Here is a 26,774-nt window from a genome sequence, read left to right as displayed (position 1 = left end):
CATCTGTTAAAAATGTGTTGAAGGATGTGTAGTGACTGCACAAGCCAAAGCTTCTCATATGCCAACAGCAGGAGTGGCTTCTCATAGGCAGTGCTTAATTTGTAAATAAAAGCGTGCCAGTGCCTAAAGTCCTCCTCTTAAACACGTAGCTGCTGCAATTGAATGTGCGAACACAGAATACTGAGGCAGCGTAATCCTGAAGCAATCTCGGGCTTCTTCAATCCATTTAAAGCCACTCCCTGCCCCTTTAACTCACTCTTGCAGCTTTCTGCTTTCTCCCATTGTGAACTTTTTAGTTTTTCTCTTCCTCCGTCTTTCCCATATGTGTCTTTTGCTCGTGGAAAATGCTTGAGACAGAAAAATAAGAGCCGGCCCTCAAAAATAAGGGCCGGTGCTCTGCACCAGAAACAACAAGCACAAGTTAAGCACAGCTCATACGCCAACAGCAGGAGTGTTACAACCCCTTCCCAAATCTCAAAAACAATGGAATATGAGGTCAACAGATTTCATAGTCTTACTTCCTTGTTTTCATGACTGGGTAGTAGTGATTATTTTTTACAAAGGTGGGGCACATTGAACAAGTCAAACAACTCCTAACCACTGTTTAATTAGTAGACATCTCCGTTATTCATATTTTTGGACTTCATGGCCTTCCAGAAAACATCAGTACTGGCAAAGGGACCATATATAGTACTTTTTGGAAAAGAACTAATGAAAAGAGTATGCATGAGGCATTTTAAATCCACCAGTTATTACACACAGACCAATGGAAAGAGGTTTAATTGTTCTTTCATAAACTACCCAAATGTCTGATATTGGTGGGTCTCTTTGAAAAGATTGCTTATAACAAATCCTTGCTTTCCGCTTTAGGAATTTCAACCTTCTGCTTCTGTTTTAAATACAGCGCACACATGGTGGCATTTGGGGGGCGCTAAGGTGCACCAGAAAAGTGGCGCTGCACTAGGTGCAGCGTCACTTTTCATGCATCTGCCCCTAAATATCTAACCATTCCTGGGAAGTTCAGATGTATGCTTCAACCAAATATTAGAAGAGCAGAGGCAACATGGAAATAGTGAGAAAAGATTGAAATAAACTTTAATGATTACCCAAGCAAAAACAGCATTTGCAGCACTACACAACATTTACCCCAGCACAATTCTTTTAAATGTTAAAGAAAAACAAAGAATCAAAAAAGAAAAATATCTGGCTACATGAGCCTGGAATCATGGAGTCACCCTGACCCTAACCACCAAATGGCACATGCAGACAAAGAAGTAACCTAAATTTGTCACGAATATAAGGCCATCCACAAGCCCTTCAATATTAAAACATTTTTAGCACAGCAGCAGTGAGAATGTGAAGAACAAATTAAAAATGCATTCTAAGATTAAAGCAGACATCCCCCACAAGCAGTAGTACAAATCTGTACAATGAGTAATCAGGACAAAATTCAGAAAACCCTTAATCCCACATGGGCCTGCTGCCCGCACCCTCCCCCTCCCCCCCATTCAAACAAACTCCAGGCCACCCAGCAACAAAGAAGCAAAATAAAAAAAGGAACAGAAAAAGTGTTGGCTGCCAACTGAAACATTTTGCAAAGTACTCCACTGAACGTATTCGATATCCTGAAAACAGTAAAGATTCTAACGGTGGATAATGCAACAGTAATTGTAGACAAACGAGAAGAGATGCTTTCCCTCCAAAATCCCAAACTAAAATGGGCAAAGACTGAACAAAGCATGGGGAAGAATCTTCATGACAGGAAGAAGAAGTTGGTACTGTTGCCTAGATTAATCAAAATTCTCTGTTGCCTTTGTTCCATGCAAGACAACACATGGTGACACAAAACTTAGCATAAAATTTGCCATGCCACGCAGAGGCAACTTACGTGGCCCGGCGTAGCTTGGTAAATCTGGTGTAACGCAAGACAGCACAAGTCACTGCCTTGCGTTACACTGCACTGGGAAGGCATTACATGGGTCGAGCATGGGTGTTCCCAAACATCCAGTCATGTATTTCGGTGCATTTCAAGATTTACCAACACTAGTAGACCTGGGGATGCATCAGAAATGTACACCTTCCCGATAGAGGCTCAATGAGGAGGAAAATCTTTATTTCTCCTTGTTGTTTCCTCTTTCTAAATGTGATGTATTCAGCAGCACACATCAAAGGAAGAAAATGCCTCTGACTGTTTTCATGCAGGAAAGTGCAGGCACAAAAACAATCCTACCTTTAACCCAGACACCCCTGTATCACGCACAAGGGTGCCTGAGTTGGTGCTAGGCTGCACTGAGTGCTCCAGCACAAGGAGAGGACAGGAATCCTCCTTATCTCAATAGATAAGGTGCATTCCTGAGGTACTGGGTTTTTCAGAACCGGTACTGATCCGGTAACCCAGCGGTGCCAGTGTACACCCAAAGACCTCGGGTACTTTCCTGATTCAGACTACAGAAACTCAGAGTCTTCTAGGTGAAGTCAAAGATCGAATTTATTGGCTGCAACCAATTGACAAGTGTCCTAGAAGTACAACAGCACGATTTGTATGTTCTCAGGAGACTGTGTTTCAATGCAAAGTCAGGTTTCCTTATATACAGTTTTTTAAGCTTCAGGCAAACATTCTTGACATTTTGGTTGGTCATTCACATGTTTTCACTACAAAGGAAAAAACAGTGTCATGATGAAACCTTATATTTCATGTCATCCAACCCATAATAAATTACCCGGCAAGGCCTAGTATTTTACATCAGATAAGTGTGGACCCCTAATAAAAACGGGCACCTCCCCCTCGTAAAGTAAGAAGAAGAAAAGAGCAGGTGCAGGTGTGAGCAAGTTAGGCAGGGTGTGTGAGCGATAATAAGGGTTTTATGGCCTGGTGTGCCTTGATGCTATCTGATTCGGCCACTGGGAGAGGGACTGACCAAACAGGTTTGGCCTGAGGCAATGGTTCCAGCTTGCCCAGGTCAGAGAAAAGTCAATCAAGGTGTACGTGTCCTTGGAATCAAATCTGACTGTATTATAAGCCTATGTGAGGGCAACTTTTAAAAATGGCTGCCGTGTATAAAATGGGAGCCACGAGTGCAGGACGAAAATGGCGATTTCGAGGGGAAAACGCTGCTGGAATTGAGCGAAAATGCTCATGCTTAGTGTACTAGTCATTATCGGTCTTTTGATACTAAAATCGTACTGCTGTGGCAAAGTAAATTACATGGGTCCAGAATTTTTAGAACCACAAACCCTCCTTTTGCCCTTACATAGGTAATAAACCTATTCTCATGCTAATCTGAGTCCAGGTCTATGTTTATAAGGCCATGGAGATGTTGCTGGAGCAAAATTCTAGTACTTGGTAACTCTCTCTGGACAGGTCTCCTCGAACATGAAGTAGCACAAAAGGCCACATATGGCAGGACAAAATAAGGAATACCTCTATCTGCAGTAGGTGGCATAAGATCACACACCCAACAATTAGTGATGTTCACTACTAACTAGTGTTGATGCAGAAGCTGTACAAAAGAATTGCTTACGAATTCTGATCTTCTAACCTGCTCATGTTCAGGAAAAGGGTGAAAAGAGTGCAAAGAAACAATAGTAGGAAAAGACATAGGTTGGGAAGTGGGTGCAGAAGTCAATTGAGTAGAGAAAAACAATCCTACCCATAAATGACAACGTCATGTTTAAAAGACACTAGAAAACACGTTATTAAGAACATATAGACAACGGGAGAAAGTAGTGACCACTATGAAATAATAATTTTTCACAACCCTAACCAAAAAGCAAATCCTAAAATTATCTAGTAACATTTTTAGGGCTCCTCTGCATTTCAGTAATTTTTGTATGTTCAGGTGGAACAGTGGTGACTCTCATCAATGCTCTAAGGTGAAAAGAGGGTACTCTTTCCACAGAAAATGGACTTTATTCTGCTTTTACTAAACAGAATAGTACTTTAAAACAATGCCAGCAAAACAATCAGTCTCCTAACACCTAGTCTATACAATCACACGGAAACCTCTTGTGAAACCAACTATGCCCAGAGTCCGTTCAAAAAGCCTCTCTGACAGGCTTCTATTGTCCATCAAATTTTCTTTTGTTGTTTTCTTTCGCATGGGCCTCTCAATTCAGGCCTCTTCGTGAGAAAAGTACTGCTTAGTTGGAGTGCCCTCCTGGCAAACACCCACAGCTCACTCGAAAGTCTCAATGTCTTAAAGCAATGCACCAGTGTCTCTCCTCTGTGGCAGACACTACAAACAATGTGCTCTTCATTGATCAAGGGCACAAATCATCTCGTGCAGACGCAAGCACCATTAATTGGGAAATAGCTCAAGCTCAGCAGCACTTTCAGACTCCAACACTCATTATTTAGTGTCAGAGGACGCTCAAGCTGCTCTTTCATGGGCACCACAATATAGTGCCTTTTTCCAAACTTGAAATCTCCGGTGCACTGCCCTTCTTCCGTTGGAGCAAAGAAAAGGGGGTGTGTGGCCAAAACTCAGGCCAAGGGGCTCAAGGGATTGCACACTGTCAGAGGTTACCAGCACATGACAGGTAGAGAAATGAAACCTCAAAACAGCTCTGCCATCAACAACAGGAATCCTTCTCTTTAGTTCTTTTACACTGAAACTTTGGTTTTGTGATGTCCAACGCCGTCTGATGGAGCAAGTACGATACCATGCGCTGGCGATCGCTGTCCAGCTTTGCTACTTTCTGGGTGCTGAGACTGTAGGGCCAAGACGTCCGTCTTTCATCTGTAGCTGTCACTGATGGGAATTAGGCTTAAATCAATGTCCTGCAGGTTATTATGACTTGATACCCGCAGAATCTAGTGACGTAGGAAATGTGCCACAGTTGTTAGTTTCCTTCAATTTAGTAAAAAAAAACAGTTCATGGTTTTTAACAAGGGGACTGCAAGCAGGTGGTCTGCAATCTTCAAAGGAGTAGCCATACACCATGGGCATAAAATACAAAGACAAAGGCAGAAGGGCAAAACAGGGTCTCTAGCATCTTTAATTGGGTTCTCTCCATTATTCTCTGCCATCTATAGCTACATGAGAATTCTATCTGAATGGATTTCCTCACACAGTGGCATTGTCTAATGGGGTAAACACATATTTGCCTCAATGATTAAGTCTAGGTGTTTCTCCTTACCTTAGAACATCTCTATAGAGAAATCACATGATACCGATTATCAGGGACATGTAGAAACCTTCCTTTAAAAACTGTGCATCAGGTGCACTATGCAATACACAGGCTAATAGTCAAATGTGCAAACAAAAAGACAAGAACTAGAGGGTCCTGATATTTGCATGATTAGGACACATCTGATCCCACCAAAAATTAAAGTAGCAGGAACAGAAGGGAACCGAAAACCAAATTAAAATAGACATTGAAAATTCGTCATGTTCAAAAAGGTAAACATAAGATATCTCCTATTGAGATGGAAAACTTGTCTTACTATAATATTGAGTCAGTTAACCAGTCTATCGCTACCCTGACAGTCAGGCTGGAAAACATTGAAGCAGGCCTAAGGCAAATTCTTGAAAACCAGTCTGGTCATACCAAAGGGAATTATACATAACATGGGGGTCCCTGGTACATCACTGCAGTCTGGAAATGTGAACCTGAACAATACATCAATAATAATAAAAGGGCTGACTGGTGAAAGGAATTCGAAAAAGAGAAATGGGACTAGGACATAGCTAAAATCTCAATAACTAAGCATGATGCGACATTGGTCAGGGGAAGTAACAAAAGAAAAAATCTATAGGAAGAACAAAAAAAATTATTTGGGTGATAGTCAGGCATGTGACACAACACCGAGAGTACGGGTGATACACAAAGGCCAAAGTTACACAAATTTTAACTCTACCATTGGCGACTACACCATATACGGTACTCCTAGCTAATGTTTCAGTTCCTTCTTCAGGAAAAAATGAAAACCTGGTTTTCTTTTAAGGAACGAAAGCCATATGCTACTTAGGAAACAGAACATCATTAACTAATGTAATATAGAAATTAGGCCACCTTGAGTCACAGATCTATAATTTCATCCTTAGGTCCAATCAAGGATACATAAATGTAGGGCTGCCTGTTCCTTTAAGGGAAGGGGCAGTAACGTGACTAACTGCAGGTGACACACTTTGATCCTGTATATCTCTTTTTATTTTCCTTCAATACCATTATAGCCAAATAGACATTCACTGGTGAAGTGTTGTCTTTTATGTTCACAGCATGAAATATCATTATCTGTGGAATTTAGTAACCAGAACAAGTTCAACCAACTGTTGCGTAGCGATGGGCATCGTCATGACCATCCCCTCACAACACAGGGGAGCTTGTAATAGTATCAAAAGCAGCAACAAACATGCAAAAAACAAATAAAAAATAATAAAAACGCACAAAACGTCAAGCCATCAGATATACTTGCTGTGTATCAAGCACAAAAAGCATAGACAAAACAATAGCATGTGTGAATAAGCGGTGACACACAACACCATGTCATGTACTTTATGCACTGTAAACCTGCAGCCCAAAACCCAATATTTGGGCCTGTTTAATTTGTCAGGTTTAAAATCCTTACCCTCCTTTTGACAGTAGATCACCAGGCAATGGAAATCTGCTGTCAAATATAACTTTACTGTTTCTCTTCTAACATACAGGACCAGCAAGAACAATTCATGATAGGACCAAATACATGAAAATAAATTTCCATTACTTAACTGTTACCCTCTTGTCAGTTACTTCGCAACATCAAGCCACCTTAGTTTTACCTTTCTAAAAGAAAAAATTGTTACACTGACACTCCATATTAATTTGGCACCTACAATTTCCACTGTGAAAAATAAGTCTTAATTGGCAAATCGTTCTCATTAAGGCATGTAGCCTTCAAAATTAAAAAAAAAGGGCTGCATCTTATTTTCTGTCTAAGACTTAATGCAACACTTCGTTTTCTGTCAAATAAAAGCAACTAGCAGGCATCATTTTATTTTTTTAGAGCGGAGACACAAATGTATCAGTTCTGCAGAGCATTTAACATGATGTTGGGACTTTCGAAGAAACCCCTTTTTTTTATATTTTCCCTTTGGAATTAAGTTCTTTAATTTTATTGATGTTCTTCTGGAGAAACCAGAAATCCCACTTTTAGAGGCCCGTAGGGTCATTCTGCATTTTACAGAGACAAGGCCCTAATTTAAAAGGTCACAAGTGTCAACACGACAGCCTCCTCCATTGTTTATGGGAAAACTAAAGATAGCATCTCAGCAGCATGACTTGAGCCAGCCTCTGTAGCTCTCCTAGCTTCTGCCACTCTGAATCTGTCAAAGACAGTAGGCCTTTCTATTTTCCTTCTAACCTGCAATAATTCACTCTATGTAAAAAAAATTTTTTTCCTTTTTAGGCGCTAAAAAAAACTATCTCTATTTCCAGATTATTAAACTACATTTACTGTGAATAATTCACAAACCTTAATAACACACATACCAGTTGTTAGAATAAATGCTTGTTGCAATCCCATGCAATGGTACATATTTCATCAACCTCGAATGAATGAACGTCTCAGTAGGCCCAGCTGAAGTTAGAACCTTCAACCTTGATATTAAAACAAGCCTTGTACTGGCACATTGACTCATTGAATCATAAGAAGGCACAACCTGCAAATATATATCAAACCTAAATGTATGCATTTACTGAAGCCTGAGACACTTTAAAAAGTACTCTGAATGAAAGAAAATGCAGTTTAAACAGTGCTTTTGCCCAAAATCGACTTTGATATTTTAGGCATTAAAAAATCAATATCCTACAATTTTCTTGCATAATATGCATTACCAGAATGTCTATTACACAATCCATGAGTCAGCCATTGAAAATATCAACTTATACTTTATAGAAATGAGCTTGTTTGCTCCTGCGCCAAGGGAAAATTGCACATACAAATGTCATTTTAGTGGTGCAACATAACTTAAATTAAATTTTAATGTTAGGAGGTCATAGTATAGGTATTAAGCTTTATAAATATTAAAAAACGATTTTGAAAGGCACTTATTTTTTTTAAATAATTTTTCCATAATTAATAATTTTCTTTAAAAAAAAATAAAAACCCAATTATTCTTTTTTTTGTGATAATTCCACATATAAAAGCAAGCTGCATCCCTTGCCTATTATTTGGGATAAATTAACTCACAAGCCTAAGCGCATAAGCCTAACTTGAAATGCGTCACATTTTTGCGCCACTTTCATTTAAAAGGAAGGTTATGCAAAATTCCACCCATGTTTAACTGGGAAAGTGCTGGCTGAATTGAAAATAGATAATTTCGTTTTTTTTGGGGGGGGGCCCTATTTATATCTATTGAATGTGTTTTCTAATTTATTAAGCATTTAACGGCAGTTTTGTATATGTGCACAATTGCTCATTCTATAAATTAAAGAGCAACATATAGCTATGTTAGCACATCACATGGTTCATTTCTGGATTTTTTCTAAGTTTCTACTTAATATTAATTAACCAACATTTTACTTAACAAACTGTAAACATCAAGAAGACCCACAAACACACATTGAGCTCATTTCAGATATAAACAGAAAACACTCAGTACACATAATACAGCGCGCTTTAGCCATTTTTCATAAATAGCGCCGTCGCAATTTACTTACAGAACCGTTTGCAGATCCTAGTTGTAAGTCATATTTACAAGAAAAAAAAGAAAACTTTTCTCAATTATTTCCAAGAATAGCAGACCCATACTTTATTAAACGTGATGGGGCCCACTCCGTGCTTCACATATAGTTCATAGGTTGGAGTTCCAATCGGAGGAACCGGACATGAGTCCTCCAACCGGGAGTCCCTTTTACAACCAAGACAAAACAAATTTCCAAGTCTGCTAAGACCAGGCATCTTCGCTCACTAGTCTAGCTTCAAACTTCAAAGGATTATCGTTTACGATAGTCTCGTGAATACACGAGTCCTTCGGCTTTGGTACTTGCAAGTTCCAAATCAAAGTGATCCCAAAGGGATACCAAACCAAATGTCCAACTAAGGACCAAACCAAGTGTCCAACTAAGGACCAAACCAAGTGTCCAACTAAGGACCAAACCAAGTGTCCAACTAAGGACTGGGAGACGCTCCACTTATACTTAACTGAAAATATCAATGACGTCACCAGAAGACTCGTCTTATCGTTTCGCTCTACCAAAAATCAAGGGTCCAAATCAGGGCGATAGCCAGGGCAGCAGTCCTTCATAGCCGTCGGGAAGCGGGGAACCTCGCAACAAAGACTTTCGGACCACGTCGACATGCAGGGGTCGATGAAGTGGCGGCCTTCCTCCAGAATTTTCACACGAAGCTCCCCACGGACCTCAGGCTTGGACCGGTACCGCTGGTATCGCCCCACGTTGGGCACCAACTGAGGTACTTGGTTTTTCAGAACCGGTACTGATCCGGTAACCCAGCGGTGCCAGGGTACACCCAAAGACCTCGGGTACTTTCCTGATTCAGACTACAGAAACTCAGAGTCTTCTAGGTGAAGTCAAAGATCGAATTTATTGGCTGCAACCAATTGACAAGTGTCCTAGAAGTACAACAGCACGATTTGTATGTTCTCAGGAGACTGTGTTTCAATGCAAAGTCAGGTTTCCTTATATACAGTTTTTTAAGCTTCAGGCAAACATTCTTGACATTTTGGTTGGTCATTCACATGTTTTCACTACAAAGGAAAAAACAGTGTCATGATGAAACCTTATATTTCATGTCATCCAACCCATAATAAATTACCCGGCAAGGCCTAGTATTTTACATCAGATAAGTGTGGACCCCTAATAAAAACGGGCACCTCCCCCTCGTAAAGTAAGAAGAAGAAAAGAGCAGGTGCAGGTGTGAGCAAGTTAGGCAGGGTGTGTGAGCGATAATAAGGGTTTTATGGCCTGGTGTGCCTTGATGCTATCTGATTCGGCCACTGGGAGAGGGACTGACCAAACAGGTTTGGCCTGAGGCAATGGTTCCAGCTTGCCCAGGTCAGAGAAAAGTCAATCAAGGTGTACGTGTCCTTGGAATCAAATCTGACTGTATTATAAGCCTATGTGAGGGCAACTTTTAAAAATGGCTGCCGTGTATAAAATGGGAGCCACGAGTGCAGGACGAAAATGGCGATTTCGAGGTGAAAACGCTGCTGGAATTGAGCGAAAATGCTCATGCTTAGTGTACTAGTCATTATCGGTCTTTTGATACTAAAATCGTACTGCTGTGGCAAAGTAAATTACATGGGTCCAGAATTTTTAGAACCACATTCCTGCCCTGTTCCTGTGATGTAAAGCAGCGAAGCAAGTTGCCTTGCTTTGTTGTGTTGCCTGACCTAATGATACATCTAGGCCTCTATGTACAGTAGCCTCACTCTCTATAGCATGTCCTCTGTAAGTAAAAAAAAAAGAATGATGCATTTCAAATGCACAAATTACCAGAGCAGTCCTCTTGGGTAATAAATGAACTCAAAATTAATTTTTGAGTTAATTTTATTGGTGCTCATGTTAAAGGATTGCCACTCACATTCGGGTTGATTGCATTGTTAAGTGTGCCAATTGCATTGTTTCATGCTAGCATGATTGTATTTTTCTCTGAACTGGCATCTCATTTGCACAATATGGAACAATGGTGTAATTTAGCGACATTCCTATTTTTAAGAATATGCTTGTGGAATGAAAAATGTGCATGGGCATAGAACTAAAATAACACCCCATAGGAACTCCTGCTAAATCAATTCAATTAGTTTGACTTTTACGTAGTGTGGGTGTATGTGTGTGTGTTATAAAATATTTGGTAGAGGGGGTGTTGCCAAGTGGAGCATGGAGTTAGATGTGCTCTTTCTCTGCTCTGGTCACTCGCTGGCCCTACAGCATCATCCACAGCACTGGGACCCCCCGTGGGAGCTCAGGGGACATGGAGGCTACCGCTGGACACACCTAGTCTCTGAAGATGCCTTCTCTGATTAGCCCGCATCAGGGGTTTTGTTCACAGCGGGAGCAGTCTTTTCTCAGCCACCATCTTGTTCACACCCTCGCTGAACTTGGATAAGGCGAGGGGCAGTTGGCAAGCCCCCATCTCCTCCAGTGCTATGTCAGGCCTGGGCAGGAACCTCTCATCTCAGAACTAGCAGCAGGGGCTGACTGTGGCTGGTGAGTGTCCCCCATGTGCTTTGCAGCTGAGGATTGAGCAGAGCTCTTGCACATGTACCATGGTGCCGGATCTCTAAGGGCCAGGACCTATTTGCTCACATTCGACCCTGCAGACTTCCAGACACTAGGCACCCCATAACTGTGAGCATGAGACTCTGGGCTTCCACCCATCTTGCAATCCAGTTGATGACCAGGGATACCTCCCGGTTGGCTTGTAGCAAATGATGTCTTCCGCTGCCTCACTGCCCTGTGCTGGGCCACTAAGCAGACCTCAGCAAATCTCCACTCCGACCCTCTTGTATTGGGTCCACTTTCCCGGGCTGACTGCCACCTAGGCCATCATGTATACCCTGCGGCGGAGGACGCATAAGCCCCTAGGGCCCCTAGGGCCCCTGGCCATCGTTTGTCATGCCACACGGCAAATCCACTAAAGACACAGCTCCAGGGGCACTTAAGGACAACCCGGTCATCTCTCTATGGCAAAAAGCACTCCACCCCAGCGACCAAGGAGCCCTCTGCTTCTCCATCCAGTGATGCATCTGGGGATCCTGCGCCTGTGACCATTTCTCAGGCTTATATGGACTGCTTTCTCCCAAACATTCGGACTGAAATTAGATCTCTCAAAGTTGACCTCAAATCCTGCGTACTGGACCTTAAACATGACGTCACAGAACTGGGAGGTTGTGTCGATGATCTGGAGCACAAAGTTGATGCAAGCTCCAAAGAACAAGAAGCGTTATGGCCCAGGGTCACAGTCCTAGAGGAACAGCAGATCGAACTTAAGATGAAACAGGAGGACCTTGAAATAGAAGCAGGAGGGCGTGGCTTGAAGCGGCATGATGGCGGTCGCACTCTAAGAGTGCTCTGGAACCCTCCGTCATCTGCTGCAGTCCACATCCATAAGTCTACCTTATTCATACCCAACAGCTTCTCATGTCCTTTGAAATCCTCTGCTGCTTTTGTCTCCTGTAAAAAGGCACTGCCACTTCAGATGCAGCCACTGCGCTGTCCCGGAGAGGCCCAGGGCCCAACCAACATGGTGGTTGACACCAATTGGGATCTGCCCTTGCCTCCGAGCCTGTAATGGTGCTGCACCAGCAGAAACCAAGATCTGGCGGGATGGGAGTGAACTGTTGGGAACCCATGTGGCAGTCAGCTGTAGGCCTCCTCTGCCAGCCGGTGCTGTCTACGACTTGGGCCCGGATGCATGGCCGTGCAGCCTTAGAGCCACTTTGGAAACAGTGCTGCCCTGATGCAACGCGATCAAAGAGGGTGGTGAGTCAGTCTCCCCCCCCCAGCTCTGTAGTGGGGAGCTAAACAGCACCCAGTGCTCAGTTGGTCGGTCACCTCTGGGTGACTGTCCTGTGCGGCATTGTGTTCCTCCAGCCTGGGGCACGACCTCCTGTGTCGCGATGGGATCCTGTGACTCAGGTGTCCCAGGTGTCCTGGGAAACTATAATGCTTCATTAGCCCTGCAGGTGCCTTGTAATAATTTATTTGCGTGGGCTAGGGCCTGAGCTGGTTCGCAGCGGGCTATCTCCCGCCTGGGCATCGGGAACAGCCGTGGGTATAGGCACCTATGCTGAAATTGCCCTGGGGGCAGAGACCCATGTGCAGGTCTTCTAGATGGTGCATTCTCCTGTGTTCTTGGAGGACCTCTGGGGGACCCTAGGTGCCCGGCAGGAAAACGATTAGGTCCTCCACTGCAGCCCTTCTCCCATTGCACTATAGCGTACTAATGAACTAGTTTTGCAATCTAAACGTATGCTTTATAGGCCCTGATAAAGTTCCTAGGAGGGAACGAAACACGTTGGCTGGGTCTACTTGGAATGAGATTTTAATAAAGGAAAATACTAAAACAAGTTTTAGTATCGGATTGAAGTAATTTTGAATTAGCGTCCTCAAATGCTTTGAAAGTGGTAATATGCTCAACATAGAGCAAATATCAGATCAACAGGTGATTCAAGAAAAGTGCACGTGCTCTCCACATGATTGGATATTTGGAAGGGTAGATTGGTAACAGTTGCAACTGGAGGACTGGGCGCGACACGGTTTGAATGGACTGAGAACTTACATAGAACTTTTATAAGGAGCTCTTCAAGGGAGAGGAGGTTCTCCGTGAACTTATCAACTCTTATCTATCCACTTGCTTTCGGGAGGATTTAGATCCACAGCATATAGAGCTCTTGGAAGCCCCGTAACTCTATCTGAGGTACAATGTGCCGTACAGGATCTTTCCCTCAGCAAAGGCCGAGCCTGATGCTCTCCCGGTCTCCTTCTATAGGCCTTTTCTGCACTCCCTCCAAGATCAGCTCCTGAAATTATTGAACTCATTCATGGCAGAGTCAGGTCTTACTCCCACAATGGTGGCAGCAAAAATCCCACCTTGTGTGCATCATTTCGGGCCGATGTCTCTCTTGAACACGGATGCTAACATTTTCACCAAAATCTTGGTGACTAGGTTGGAACAGTACATCCTGGCCCTCATATACCCAGGCCAGATAGGTTTCATCGCCAAAGTCAGGGTGCAGAAAATATCCTCTGCGTTGCCCATCTGGTCAAGAAATCCCACAGTCACAAAATCTTTTCCTGCCTCCTCTAACTTGACATGGAGAAGGCATTTGATAGGGTGGGGTAGTCCTTTCCCTGGGCGGTCGTTGAAAAGGTTGGCCTTAGACCGAACATCATGGCCTCTCATGTCTCTGATGGCTACAATCCAAGTCAGCAGCCATCAGACTGATTCAATCCAGCTGGCAAGAGGCACTCGACAAGGGTGTCAGCGCTCACCCCTGTTGTTTGCTTTGGTGGTGGAACCTTTGGCCACCACTATTCAACAGACTGAGTACATTGTGGGCATCCTATTTGGTGGATGCTCGCACAAGCTGTGTCTCTTCACTGATGACCTCCTCGTCACCCTAACCCAACTGGTGACCTAAGTTCCTGAGGTGGTCCAAGCATTGACAGCCTTCGAACGTTTCTCTGGCTTCAAGAGTAATATTTCCAAGTCCTATGATCTGAGCCTTACGATTCCCAAGGTGGACCTTACAGCTATACAATCTCTCGCCCCATTTCACTGGGCCACAAAATCCATCCATTACCTTGACCTTAACCTTACTACATCGATTTGCCTCATGCACATAGGCTAACTGGTCTGGGCTTCAATGGTCTATTCATGACATCTTTTGCCGCTGCAAACTACTTCAAGTGTCCTGACTGTGTCCCCTCAATGCCATTAAGATGACCATCCTCCCAAAAATCATCTATCTCTTCCAATCCCTGTCCACCTTCATCCCTCAGGATGACTTTGTCCATCTTCACAGCGACATACAGACATTCATATAGGGGAGCAAACAACCAGATTTTCCAACGCTGCGCTTCTGCTCCCTAGAAACCGAGGGGGTTTAGCACGTCACAATCTACATGAGAACTATTGGGCGGCACACCTCCGCTACATTTCTGAATGGATGGCCCTTGATAGAAACAAGCACTTGTTTCACATCGATAAGGCAGTTGTATGTCGCTCTCTGTGGGATTTTGCTTGGCTCCCTCAACACCCAAGATCGCAAAGCGCCCATATAGCCATCCCCACCAGGACTGTCCTGGACATCTGGGACAGGAAAGTGATTAAAAGGGGTCTCACCTCTTTTCCCTACCCAAATATCCCAATCTCTTGCAATCCGGACTTTACTCCTGCCCTTGAACCACAATCATTTGCCAGAATGGGAGAAGGGTGAATGTAGCATTTTGTGTGATTTATTTAAGGGCAGCAACATTGCGTCATTTGGGCATTGTATATTAAAGTTCTGGATCCCTGAACGGGCCCGATTACAGTACTACCAACTACATTATTGGGCACTACATCCCCTCCCCCCCCCTCCAGTGCTCTGGGAGCCACTTGAGTCTTTACCCCTTTCGAAACACTAGTTCGGGCTTACGATGCTACCGGTAGCCTGATCTCTTGCACTTACCATGTACTGCAACACTCCACACCGGTCAAAACACACCCCTATCAATCTCAGTGGCACACAGATACTACTGAGTGTATCTCCCAGAAACAATAGGAAACACTCTGGAGGGATTGCCCTAGAATTTATAAAAGCATCCCGCACCACAAGATGGGTACAAATTGATGACTAGGTGGTACTACACCCCGACCCACCTTCAAGCAATCTACCCTGATACCTGTGACCTCTGTTGGCAGTGTGGTATTGCCCCTGGAGGCTTTCCCCACATATGGTGGTCGTGCTCTTTTATTCAAACTTACTGGAAGGAGATCCTCAGCCACATTAAGGGAGCCTCTGGCTTTCCTCTCTCTGTTTTATACACTTCAGTCATGCTAAGCATGCACCCTTTAAAATTAGAAGCAATAACCACACTGAGTAGCTCCTCATATGCCACATGTGAGGATCTGGTAGACAGTTAATAGCACTCCACTGGAAGAAAACCTCTTCCCACACTATGGCCCCGGTGGCTTCAATGGCCTTGGCATGTACTGGCCATGAGGCTCCTGTCCCACAAGTTAGTGCACACTGATTCTGAATTTACCGACAATAACAAATTTTAGCAAAAAAACATATTTGGTATAAACATTGTTTATCTTTTTCAATTTTCAAATTTGTGATAAACTTCATTAAAAAATACATTAAACTTTTGGGGAAAGGTCATGTTAACTAAGTTCACTAAATATTACATTAATATGAAATAAAAATAAAAATTGTAATCATGGGGTAATTTGGTATTATGTATTATAAATGCATTAAACTTATATATTTCAATCACTTTTTAATAAATATTTAGGTCCAGATTTTTCATTCTTCCCGTAACATAGCAAGAAAACTTGCTGTGATGAGCTGAACTGAGCTGTGCTGCGTGAAAGGGAGAGGGCAGGAATGCGCCATAATTACCATTATATGGCACATTTCTGCTCTCTGCCCTTACTGACGCACAATCTACTGCCTACCACATACACCGGTACCCTTGCGCCATAGTATAATGTTCCTGTGTTAGTGGCAAGGATGTATTTGTGCAGGAAAGGACACCTTCCTCCTCAAAAACAATCCTCAGAGGCTTTTTCCTCTTTCTAAGTGGGCTGCAGAATGGTACCAGGAGAAATAATAGTGTTTCTCATTGTATCTCCCCTGGGAAGGCATAGCATTTTGACATATTCACAGGTTTACAACTGTTGGTAAATCTGGGAATGTGCCAAAATCAATGATTGGATGCATGGTGGTAAAACCCCTGCTCCACCCATCGAAGGCTTTTCCAGGGCAGAGTAACACAAGGCAGTGACTTGTGCTACCTTGCATTACTCCAGATTTACCAAGCATCGTAGGACACTCATTGTTAGTTAATCTGACTTTAGTATTGCGCTGCCCTTGCAGCATCATGCATGATGCAAGGGCAATATAATGTTATGATAAATGTGGCCCTTAGTCTGATGAGTCAATGTGCTGTAACATTTGTATTTGTTTAGGTCCTGGTTAGTTTTAATTATTTGAAATTATTTTACATGTCTATCATACATTAAGATATGTGTAATGATTTTTGTAATCAATAAGAATTCCTATACTTTCTCATGGGGGGGTCCCTGCCTTCGTGGCGAACATGACCTGTAACATATGAAATGATACTAGCAGTGATTTTACACTTTAAATTCTGTTGTAGAAGGCTATGCACACTCATACACTCATTTGAGATGGTGGAAACATGTAAGGCTACACATAGATGCAAACTCCAGTCAGAAATAATTAATAGGAAAAAAGTGGAGACTGACACCTAGGTGTAGAAGTAAATGTATGTGTGCAAATATACACATGCATATTTACTTTTGCGAGTTCATGGAGTCATGTCAGAAATGCTTGTGCCATTACATGTTTCTCACATCAACACACATAATTTTGGCCTTCTTGTTTGTTATAATATTGCAGCTCTGAGGAGGCTTTGCAATATCACAAATCTCAATTATAGCTCCTGAGTAAGGTAACCTCAACTGTACAGGTCCCTGAGATCCTGTCAAGGCAGCCCATCGACCTGTGGGTCTCTAGGAGGAGGCCCGAAGAATACTCTTCCAGAGACTATAGATAATGGTGAAGTCTATGCATGCTAGGTCTCTCCTGTCCTGTTATAAATCAGCAGTTCGACCTCTAGAAGGAGTCTCATCCCTTATTTAATTGGAGTAGGAGAGACTACAAATAGAAAAGCTGGCTTTGGCCTCTTAAGAGACAAAACAGTATGCCCCGATTCAGTGAAGGAAACTGAGCAGGCCTAAGGAACCAGAAAATGAAATGTCCAGCAAGATGGCTCATGTAAAAGGCTGAAGCAAAATTAATTTAAGTCCCTGAGGATCAGCATACCAATGCAGTACATTAGCATTTACGTTTGAGCAATGCACACAGTACACACACATATGAAACAGCTTCTATTGAAGGTTTCTTTGGCCCATGTGAAGTACATAGGTAGGTTTAGAAGCAATATAAGTGTTCTAGTCTGAGGAAGCATGAAAGGTCACACCAGTAAAATAAATTGATTGTCTGGATGAAGGGTAACAATGTGGAAATATGTGCAGTGTTATGTGATGTATTTGCAAAGATATGGTTCCCGAGGACGGCACGCGACCCAATAACTAAAGACACAGAGGCACCGGCATTGCAGAGATTCTATGCTCAAGAAAGGAGACACAAGCTTTTTAAAGTTTCCCAGTAGCGTAGTTAACTTCCTTTTGTGATTTCAGCGGTGAGCATGACACAAAAGCACTGGAATGCTGCATTACAGTTACTTTCTATACGTAGGTTTATGATGAACCCTGAAGTTCATATGTGGCTCCATGAATACACTGACAAATCTCTCCAAAAGAAGTGGTGAACGGGATCCAATACACTGCCTGAAAGTCATAGGGACTCATCAGAATCTGTTGGAGGAGAATCTTATGACCCCTCACTCATAGATTTCTGGGAACACATTCTGGGTCAGATGTGTTCACAGCTTTGTGCAACACTCACCAGTGGCTTTTGTCACCTTTGAATAGAAAAACATGTTTCCAGATCTTCCACAGTGCGCATCCTCATTCAGTTTAACCAAAGGGTTTTGGAAGACAGAGCTCAGGCCACCATTTTGAAGATTTCTGACACTAAGAAGAGGGTTTGGATACAATAGATAAAAAGGAGGGCTCAAATGTTTGTGAACCGTACGGTGTTGAAAACAGTGGTAGATGTGTTGCTTATACTTACGGGAGAAACACCAAAGGTGTATTCCATAGCTGCCAATTTTGGCTTAGAATGGAGACCTAGGCCCGTATTTACACTATTTTAGCACCGCATTTGCGAGATTTTTTTATGCAAAAAGCGGAGCAAACTTACAAAATATAATTATATTTTTTAAGTTTGCGCTGCTTTTGCGTCAAAAAATGACGCAAATGCGTCACTAAAAAGTATAAATATGGGCCCTAATGTCCCTGTGGTTGATAACAAAGAGGCACATCCCAATCAAACTTATGTACAACACATGAGGAATATGCCTCCCTGCAGGGTATATACCATGAAGTAGAAAGGGAAGAGGTGAGGAAGGAAGAAGAATGCATGCGGCTTGAGCCGAAGATCTGCATACTCTCAAAAATGCCTATGGCTAACTGACAGGTGACAGGGAGTATTCACTGGATGGGTGGTGTCTGAAGGTGCCTGTTTCACCCACAAAAGAAATTCTAAATAATTAAGTTGTTCTACTCAGCCTCTAGAGGTGACACTGAGATGTAACCACTAGGCTAGAGAGGTGAGTGAAGATAATATCCTTCTGGCGAGCCTTTATGTTGAGAGAAATGAAAGAAGATTTGACAGTTGGGGGAATTTGAGATACAGTGGCTGGCCTGTGACTATGCCTTGGAGATATTGTGGCCCTGCAGAAGAGGAATCAGGAGATGCAGGCAATGCAAGCCCATCTAGCACTGCCACAATTTTAGAAGATACTTGAGCAGATTGAACTTGCTTGTATATGTCCAGGATCTTCACTATGAAAGGTAGCTTATTTTTGACAGGCCTTGATATGCATACATAGAAATGGGAGCTTGCAACATTCCTCTACCTGATCACCAGCTATGAAACATCCGTCCCTAGTAATCAATGAGTTGGGCCACCCCTTATGGGACGAAGCAAGAAACAGTGAGGGATTTACAGTGGCCTTATGGCCATCTTGCTTACAAATCATTCATCTCTCACTGTGGCTGTAACTCACAATGGCTGTCACAAATGTTATGGGTATTAAAATACTGTCTCACAGGACAATCACAAAAGGAAACAGGAGAACCCTAGCACTTGCAGTAACTGTATTCAGGACTTCATCAGCAACCAAAGTACCATTGTTGCAGCACAACCCACGTTAGGGTAAAAAGAAATATTCATTCTGTCAGAGCTTTATTTGTGGGATAGCATCATGATCAACTAAAACAGGGATGTATAGAGGGACTGGAACCAGTGAAACCATCTTTTAAAGAAACCAAAAATGTGTCCTTTATATATCCTTCGTGTTTTGTTTTTTTGTTTTCTTCCCATTCTTTCCTTCTAAGTTTCCAGAAACTTTGTTTTTGATGATCTAATAGCCTCTTACCCTTAAAAAATCTTGAAAATAACACCAGTGCACCCAGGTGTCAGTGAGGTAGGAAGAGAGCAGTTAGTTAAATCCATTGGAAATTATTCAAAAAGGATTTCTAAAGAATAAATCTGTATCCTTTCTCTTTTATCAAATCTGGTTCCTTACTGACCTTTTCACTTTAACTGATAGGCAGGCACTCTGCTTGAAATTAAAAATATCTACTAAAAGGTTCAGTGAGGAGGAGTACTTTTGAGATTCCATATTATCTGCCAAACGTAAAACTGTTTTGAGTTACAGCTTGTTGACTCCTAAACATCACATTGACCTCACCTTTCTTAATAGCCAAACACTTCAAAATTACGCGGTAGGAAGTCAATGATGAAGCATACTAGAAAATGTGAGTGAGGCTTTTTTAGCCAGAAAAACTGGATTTGGCTTTATGTCCCACATGAATCTCAAATGATTGTTCCGTATAGTCACTGTGCCCCGTACCTTTGTGTTTAGAAATTTGACTTACACTCAATTAGCACATTTAATTTACTTGTAAAGTGGTACTACATGTGCCCAGGGCCTGTAAGTTAAATGCTACTAGTGGGAATACAGCACTGATTGTGCCACCCACCTAATAGCCCCTTTAAAACATGCCTTAGGCCTGCCATTACAGCCTCTGTGAAGTTTTAAAATGCATTTCAGCCTGGCAAAATGAACCTTTTACCAGGCCCAAACCTTCTTTTTTAATATGTATAAGTCGCCCTAGGGTAGGCCCAAACATCCCAGATGGCAGGGTGCAGTCTGCTTTAAAAGTTGAACATGTAGTTTTAAGTTTCACCAGTCCCAGTAGTGAAATGTTTTTTTAAATTTGCTTTTCACTTCTACAAGACCTACCTTTCTCATAGGATAACATTGGCTAAGTTTATTACATCTATTAGTGCTAACGCTTGATCGAGAACAGGAAAACTTTTCATGTTTGTTGTCTGAGAAATTGTAGTTAAAAATACTCTTTAATGGCAAAGTCAGATTTTAAGTTACAATTTTGAAAGTTCCACATTAAGAATTTTGGCATTTCCCTGCCCTTATCATTTTGTCTTGCAGTCTGTTTGTGGCAGATGAACTTTGCTTATTCCTTCCTGACAGCCACACAATAGTGGGATTAGGTGTGCCTTGATGGGCACTGGCAGAATTGGGGAGCTGAGCTGGGCACAGCCCCACTTGCAGCTGAATAGGCTGTGCCCTGGCTTCACGCAAAAGACTTGTCACCACTACATTGTTCATACAGCCTGTTTGAATTTGGGACAGGAGATGCAGGAAACTTCAAGAACTTCAAAGGGAATGCTTTTGAAGCTTTCCCTACTTCAAAGTGGGCACCAGGTATGAATATTGGGCTGTCAGACCCAACTCTTCAGCGCTCTCCTGGACCTGTGGATACTACAGAAAAAGTACTGATGTGCTGCTTTGCTGCCAGAAGGACTGCCACTCTGCTGCCCTGCTACTCTTCTGCTCTACTGCGTGCTGTCTTGCTTGCTGAGAAGGAAGATTGGACCTTCTCCCTTCATCCCAGGCTGAAGTGATTCCAAGGGTCAGCTGCTGACCTTCTGTTCTGAGATACAGGGACATAACAAGCTCCAAAGGCTCCCTGCAACTGCCCAGCTGACCTGCTGCCTTGACCAGCAACTGGACCTTTATGGGCCCTGCTGGCCTCTGCTGGAGGGAATTCCTGATCCCCTACAAATGCCCCTCATGTCTTGGATCTTTGGTGTGGCATCAGTTGAGCTCTCCTCGAATGTGAATGTGCCAGTCGGTACCAGGATCTTGCTATTTGCACCGACCACTAAGTTCCTGTGACTTCGACTTTTTCCACCACAGCAACCTCCAGTGATGCCTGACAATGCAAGGTCTGCATGTCACGCTACAGCATCAACAGCTTGCTGTGGCCACCAAGGTGAAGCTCCACCAACAACTGTCTGCGATGCCTGACAGGATCGTCGCGGTATAGAGATGACCATCCACAACACCTGGGCCCTCATTACAACCTTGGCGGGTGGCTGAAGCCACCCGCCAAGGTTGGACCACCGGGCGGCCGCCAATGCGGCCGCACTCCAGCTGCAGTCATTTTGAGATCCCCGCTGGGCCAGCGTGCGGCAACCTCCAAATGGAGCCGGCGGTGTTGCGACTGTGCGACGGGTGCAGTTGCACCTGTCACGCTTTTCACTGTCTGCATAGCAGACAGTGAAAAGCTGCACAGGGCCGTGTCAGGGGGCCCCTGCACAGCCCATGCCAGTGGCATGGGCAGTGCAGGGGCCCCCAGGGGCACTGTGACTCCCTGTACCACCAGCCTTATCCTGGCGGTTCAAACCACCAGGAAAAGGCTGGCGGTAGTGGGACTCGTACTCCCCAGGGCAGCGCTGCAGCGCTGCCCTGGCGGATTAAAACCGCTGGGACTGAAGTGGCGGTAAACCGCTGGTCCCAGTGGTGAAGCGCCGCGGTCGTAATACCATGGGAAGCACCGCCAGCCTGTTGGTGGTGCTTCTGTCGGAACAACCCTGCCGGTCTTTGATCGACAGGGTTGTAATGACCCCCCTGGTATGTTCTTCGTGCTACTTCGAGAACCATCCGCGATGTTCTCCCTGCTCCTGGCTGGCCCTTTCCACCACAAACTGAACTTTTCATGCTGGACTTTGAAGTTACTCATTCAGCAAAACTAACCTAGTCCCTGTACCCAGCCCGTGCTCCCTCGAGGTGGGCCTGAGCTTGTGACTTTCTCCCGGTCTCGCACAACTAGATAAAAGTTAGTGGCAATTTGTGCTTTTAGGCACTTTAATTATTTTAAGTCTTTGAAATTGCACCAGTTCTACTGATTAGATTCTTGTTGTTTTGGTGTCCAAAAATTCATTACCTTGTACTCTATCTTTCTAAATGTTCCTTTTGTTGTGTTATCACTATATTACTACTTGAAATGCAGCATTGATTCTTTACAAGTTGCCTCTAAGTTAAGCCTGTTTTTGTGCCAAGCTACCAGAAGGATAAGCACCAGTTAATTTGGGGTTGCTGCAGTTTTAACCTAAGCAAAATTGTGGTTGCTGCTTGAGTAGGGTTTCATCCCACTCAACAAGTAACCCAATTTCCAACACACATGTTAAATATATTTCTTAGTGAGTACATTTTAGAATGACTATGAAGTCAAATGACAGCTATATTAGCATTTTGGAATGGCCTATTTGGATAATTTGCAGATAAAACAAATGGGTACAGTAGAAAAGAGATTGCCCTAGCAATAACACGAGGAGTCTGGAGCAGCCACAAGTGCACCGTGAAGAAAGCAAGATGAAGAGTGTCATATCTTACTACATATGGTGATTTCCATCTCTCTTCCGTTCATGCAACCCAATGCAGCAGCTTTGCCTGCTGCCCTGTGTTGCGTGAACATTTGATAAATATGCCCGCTGATATTATACTACAGACGTTTGCCATAAAAATTTCACTCATGAACCACCAACGAAAATCAGTCAAGAAAATCTAATTTCTGCTATGTGGGAATTGTCCATAAGTAGTGCACAACTGGTGCAGGTTATAATCAGCTCTGTACATTTTAACTGGTGAATTTCAGTGCTTTTATTTTTTTTTAAATGTTTCTTTTTATGTTACTACAACATCTAACTTTAACATCACTTTAACCTTTGCTTTTAGTTGTGATAGATAGGGTTTTCTTACACGTAAGCTAAAATGTCCCTCCATGAGTATAGCTTTATGTCATGGACAGCATCAGGTTGTCTGCAGGATCTAGCTGCAGGCCAATTCCTGCACCCAACCCCCCTGCAGGAATCCAGCCCCCCACAAAGCAAAGCCGTCGGCCCTGCGTGGAGTGGTTGGCCACAGGGCCTGGCCTTGCCAAACCCCCAGGAGGCAGCCAACCGTATGCTGCTCACGGCCTTCAGCCTTCTGTGGTTAGATGCGAGGCCTGGCCTGCAGCCAGGCCCTATGACAATTCTCCATGTGCAGCCAACCACACAAGGCCTGCGTCCAATCCTCTGCAGGCCACCAAACCCCCGCCAAGCATGGGCTTCAGTCATATATAGCATGGATTGGCCGTATGACCTGGTGGGGGCTCAGGTTATAGTTAGCTTAGTAAAAGTGACAGGCGGGTGGTCCCGAAGATGCATTTGTTAGAGGGTTGCAATTTATAGGAAGGGGTAAAGAACAGATTATTTCATCCCATTGGTCTTATACACTGGAAATTGAGAGGCGGGCACCAGTTTATTGCTTGTGGCGGAGGCCCCTGGAATAGGTGCACTAGCTGAGCGTAATTATAGGTGGTGAAGATAACCCAGCAGTGTTTTAGAGAGATTCCAGGTTTGATATCATACCAGTGAATACAAATTACCAAGATGGAAGCCCCGTATGAGATACAAAATTGACTGTAGAATATTAAGCAGTAACACGGGGTGTTTCTATACATTTTTAGCTGGGGCACACACTTCAAACAGTCTAGCCTTTCCAATGAAGTGGTATAAAATCAAGCTTGATTCAACATGTGTTCCTTCTGAATAATGTAGCTGGATTATTATGAATCTGATTAAAAACACTGGATCATTGTATGGTTGGCTGATCATTATGTATTTTAATTTTGGATTTTGCACTAAATTGTGTTGTACTGTGAGAGAATGCATTGAGGTCATGTATCTTTACCATAGCTTTTACCACCTCAAACAAAAGCTCTAATTTTGCATAAGCAACCATAGCTGAGCATCATATGTGATAATTATTTTTTATACAACAGCATAAATTATTAAGAACTGGAAGATCCATTACAGAACTCTCCAAAAAGTTTATATTCCACAGTATGTAAATCAATACTATCGATATGCACAGATATTGGGGCCAAAATATTAACAAACCCAAAACATGAAGGTAAGCATCTAAACAAAAGTACAAATATGGAATTCTAGGACCACAAATACTTACTTCATGAGATAGTGATAGCAGCGGTGGCCGCTGCAATAAAGTACCTGTTCCTGATGCCGCCAGCCACCTCGCTCCTCTCCCATTGGTGATGTCCCAGCAGTCCTTGGGAAACCAGCAAAGGCCCTCCCCACACAATCCTGGCACTGCTCTCATGCTATACATAGCCTGAGACAGCGTCAGGAATGGTCTGAGTGGCTTGGCGATCCGCTCTGACAGTGCACTGGAATCTGTGCAGTTTCTCGAACGGTTGGAGAAACCTAAGTGTGCATGTCAGTTTGGCCGACCTAAGACAGCTGGCCAAACCGACATGCGCACTTAGGCCCATATTTATACTTTTTTTGTGTCGCATTTGCATCATTTTTTTACGCAAAAGCGGCTCAAACTTACAAAATATATTTGTATTTTGCAAGTTTGCACAGTTTTTGCATCAAAAAATGACACACATGCGCTGCTAAAAAAGTATAATTATGGGCACTAGTGCAATCACTCTACTCCTCCTCCTTCCCCCTCCCCTGGCCCAGGTCCATCCCTCCCTGCACATGCTGGCTGAGCCAGAAGGTGAAAACTAAAACGATAGTAAAATATTTTTTTTTTTCAGCTGCTGGCTTTTAGCCAGTGGGGCAACGCTCCTTCGCCATTGCGAAGGAGCCGCCCATGGGTGGTAGTCAATTTTCTGAAGTCGATATACTTGAGGGTCAATATTCAGACCTCAATATTGTGAATCCCCATCTTCAAAAACTATAGAAGATTGGAGCCTGAATCTCATGAGCCTGTTTAAGCTCAGCGAATACCCATGTCACTTTGAACCATCGTCCATCGTCATTAAATGCAGGCTAGATAAACAAACCATGTTTGTATTTATAAAGAAACATCCCAAACTTGTACTCTCTATGCAAACTTGACAGATGACCCTTGTTACTAATGAATCTATATTTCACGTTTAAAGTTAAGTACACTTTAAAATGCATATTTGCATATTTTTTGTCATATCAGGGAAGAAGATGACATATTAAAGTTTATGCGGTACATGGATTCCATTTGCAGATCATGTGACAGAGATGTGATAACAGCCTTCGATCTTTCACTTTTCTCAAAGGTGTGCGATTTAGGCGGTAAGTAATATTCACATGAAGATGAACCTGCTAAAGTGTTTGAAACTTAAAAGTCCATGCAATTAAACACATAAAACATTAAGGCCCATATTTATACTTTTTAGCGCTGTATTTGCACCGCTTTTTGACGCAAAAGTGGCGCAAATTTACAAAATCCAATTAGATTTTGTAAGTTTGCGCCGCTTTTGCATCAAAAAATGCCGCAAATGCTATGCTAAAAAAGTATAAATCAGGCCCTAAGAGTCACATCAAATTCATAAAAAACATATTAATTAGCTAACACAACACATAATGAGCAAAACCAATAGGTCTCAGATGTAAAAGGCCGAACTAATGGCTTACCCCGTTTTTTCACTGCTGTTTCCATAGAAACGCTGGACTCCTGACACATGGGCATCCATGGCTGGCAATCTTGCAATGGGTTGTGTATTAAAGAAAACCTATTCCAGAAGGCTGCTGATGGTTTAGCATGTATCATGTTGTACACCCACGCATATGAACCATAGTGAAAAAAGCATTGGCAAAGCCAATAGCTTGACTTGTGCAAAGAAAAGAAGTGAGCAGTCCTGTAGAACTTTGCAGCTGCCAGGTCCTTGTGAAAAGAAATACTTTTAAAATATTTAAAACAATGGATGGGAAGCACCGGGGAGTGTGTGGGAGTAAGCAGGGAAACACCTGAATGATGATGGAGTGCTAAATGCAAACTAAAACAAGACTTGGTAAAGCCAATAGGTTTGACTTACCACAGAACGTGTCGAAAGTAATTTAAGGCTCTGGAAAAAAATACACCCCTTTATGAGCAGTTGATTTGTGCGCCGTAACAAAAACCTAAACCAAAAAACTTTTCGGGGGCATTATTTGCACGCAGGTCGTTAAAGATTTATTAAACAAAATAAAATTATTAACTCCATCAATTTATAATAGCGTAAACAGACCGGGGTGTAGGATCCGGACACTTTAACACTGAACACA

At 43.0% G+C, this 26,774-nt stretch overlaps 1 protein-coding gene across 1 annotated transcript in view; it reads left to right on the top strand.

Moving 5' to 3' along the window:
- The window catches only part of LOC138249169 (acetylserotonin O-methyltransferase-like), a 640,042-nt gene that overhangs the window by 390,632 nt on the left and 222,636 nt on the right, over positions 1-26,774 (top strand). The window contains exon 5 of the mRNA XM_069203173.1: positions 25,684-25,802. Coding sequence (XP_069059274.1) covers positions 25,684-25,802 — 119 coding nt within the window. The remainder of the gene's footprint in view (positions 1-25,683; positions 25,803-26,774) is intronic.

Source organism: Pleurodeles waltl, chromosome 8 (assembly GCF_031143425.1).
Source record: "Pleurodeles waltl isolate 20211129_DDA chromosome 8, aPleWal1.hap1.20221129, whole genome shotgun sequence".
In the NCBI taxonomy this organism is placed as follows: domain Eukaryota; kingdom Metazoa; phylum Chordata; class Amphibia; order Caudata; family Salamandridae; genus Pleurodeles; species Pleurodeles waltl.
The sequence above is the reverse complement of the archived record's forward strand: the minus strand, read 5'-3'. Positions and strand labels throughout refer to the sequence as shown.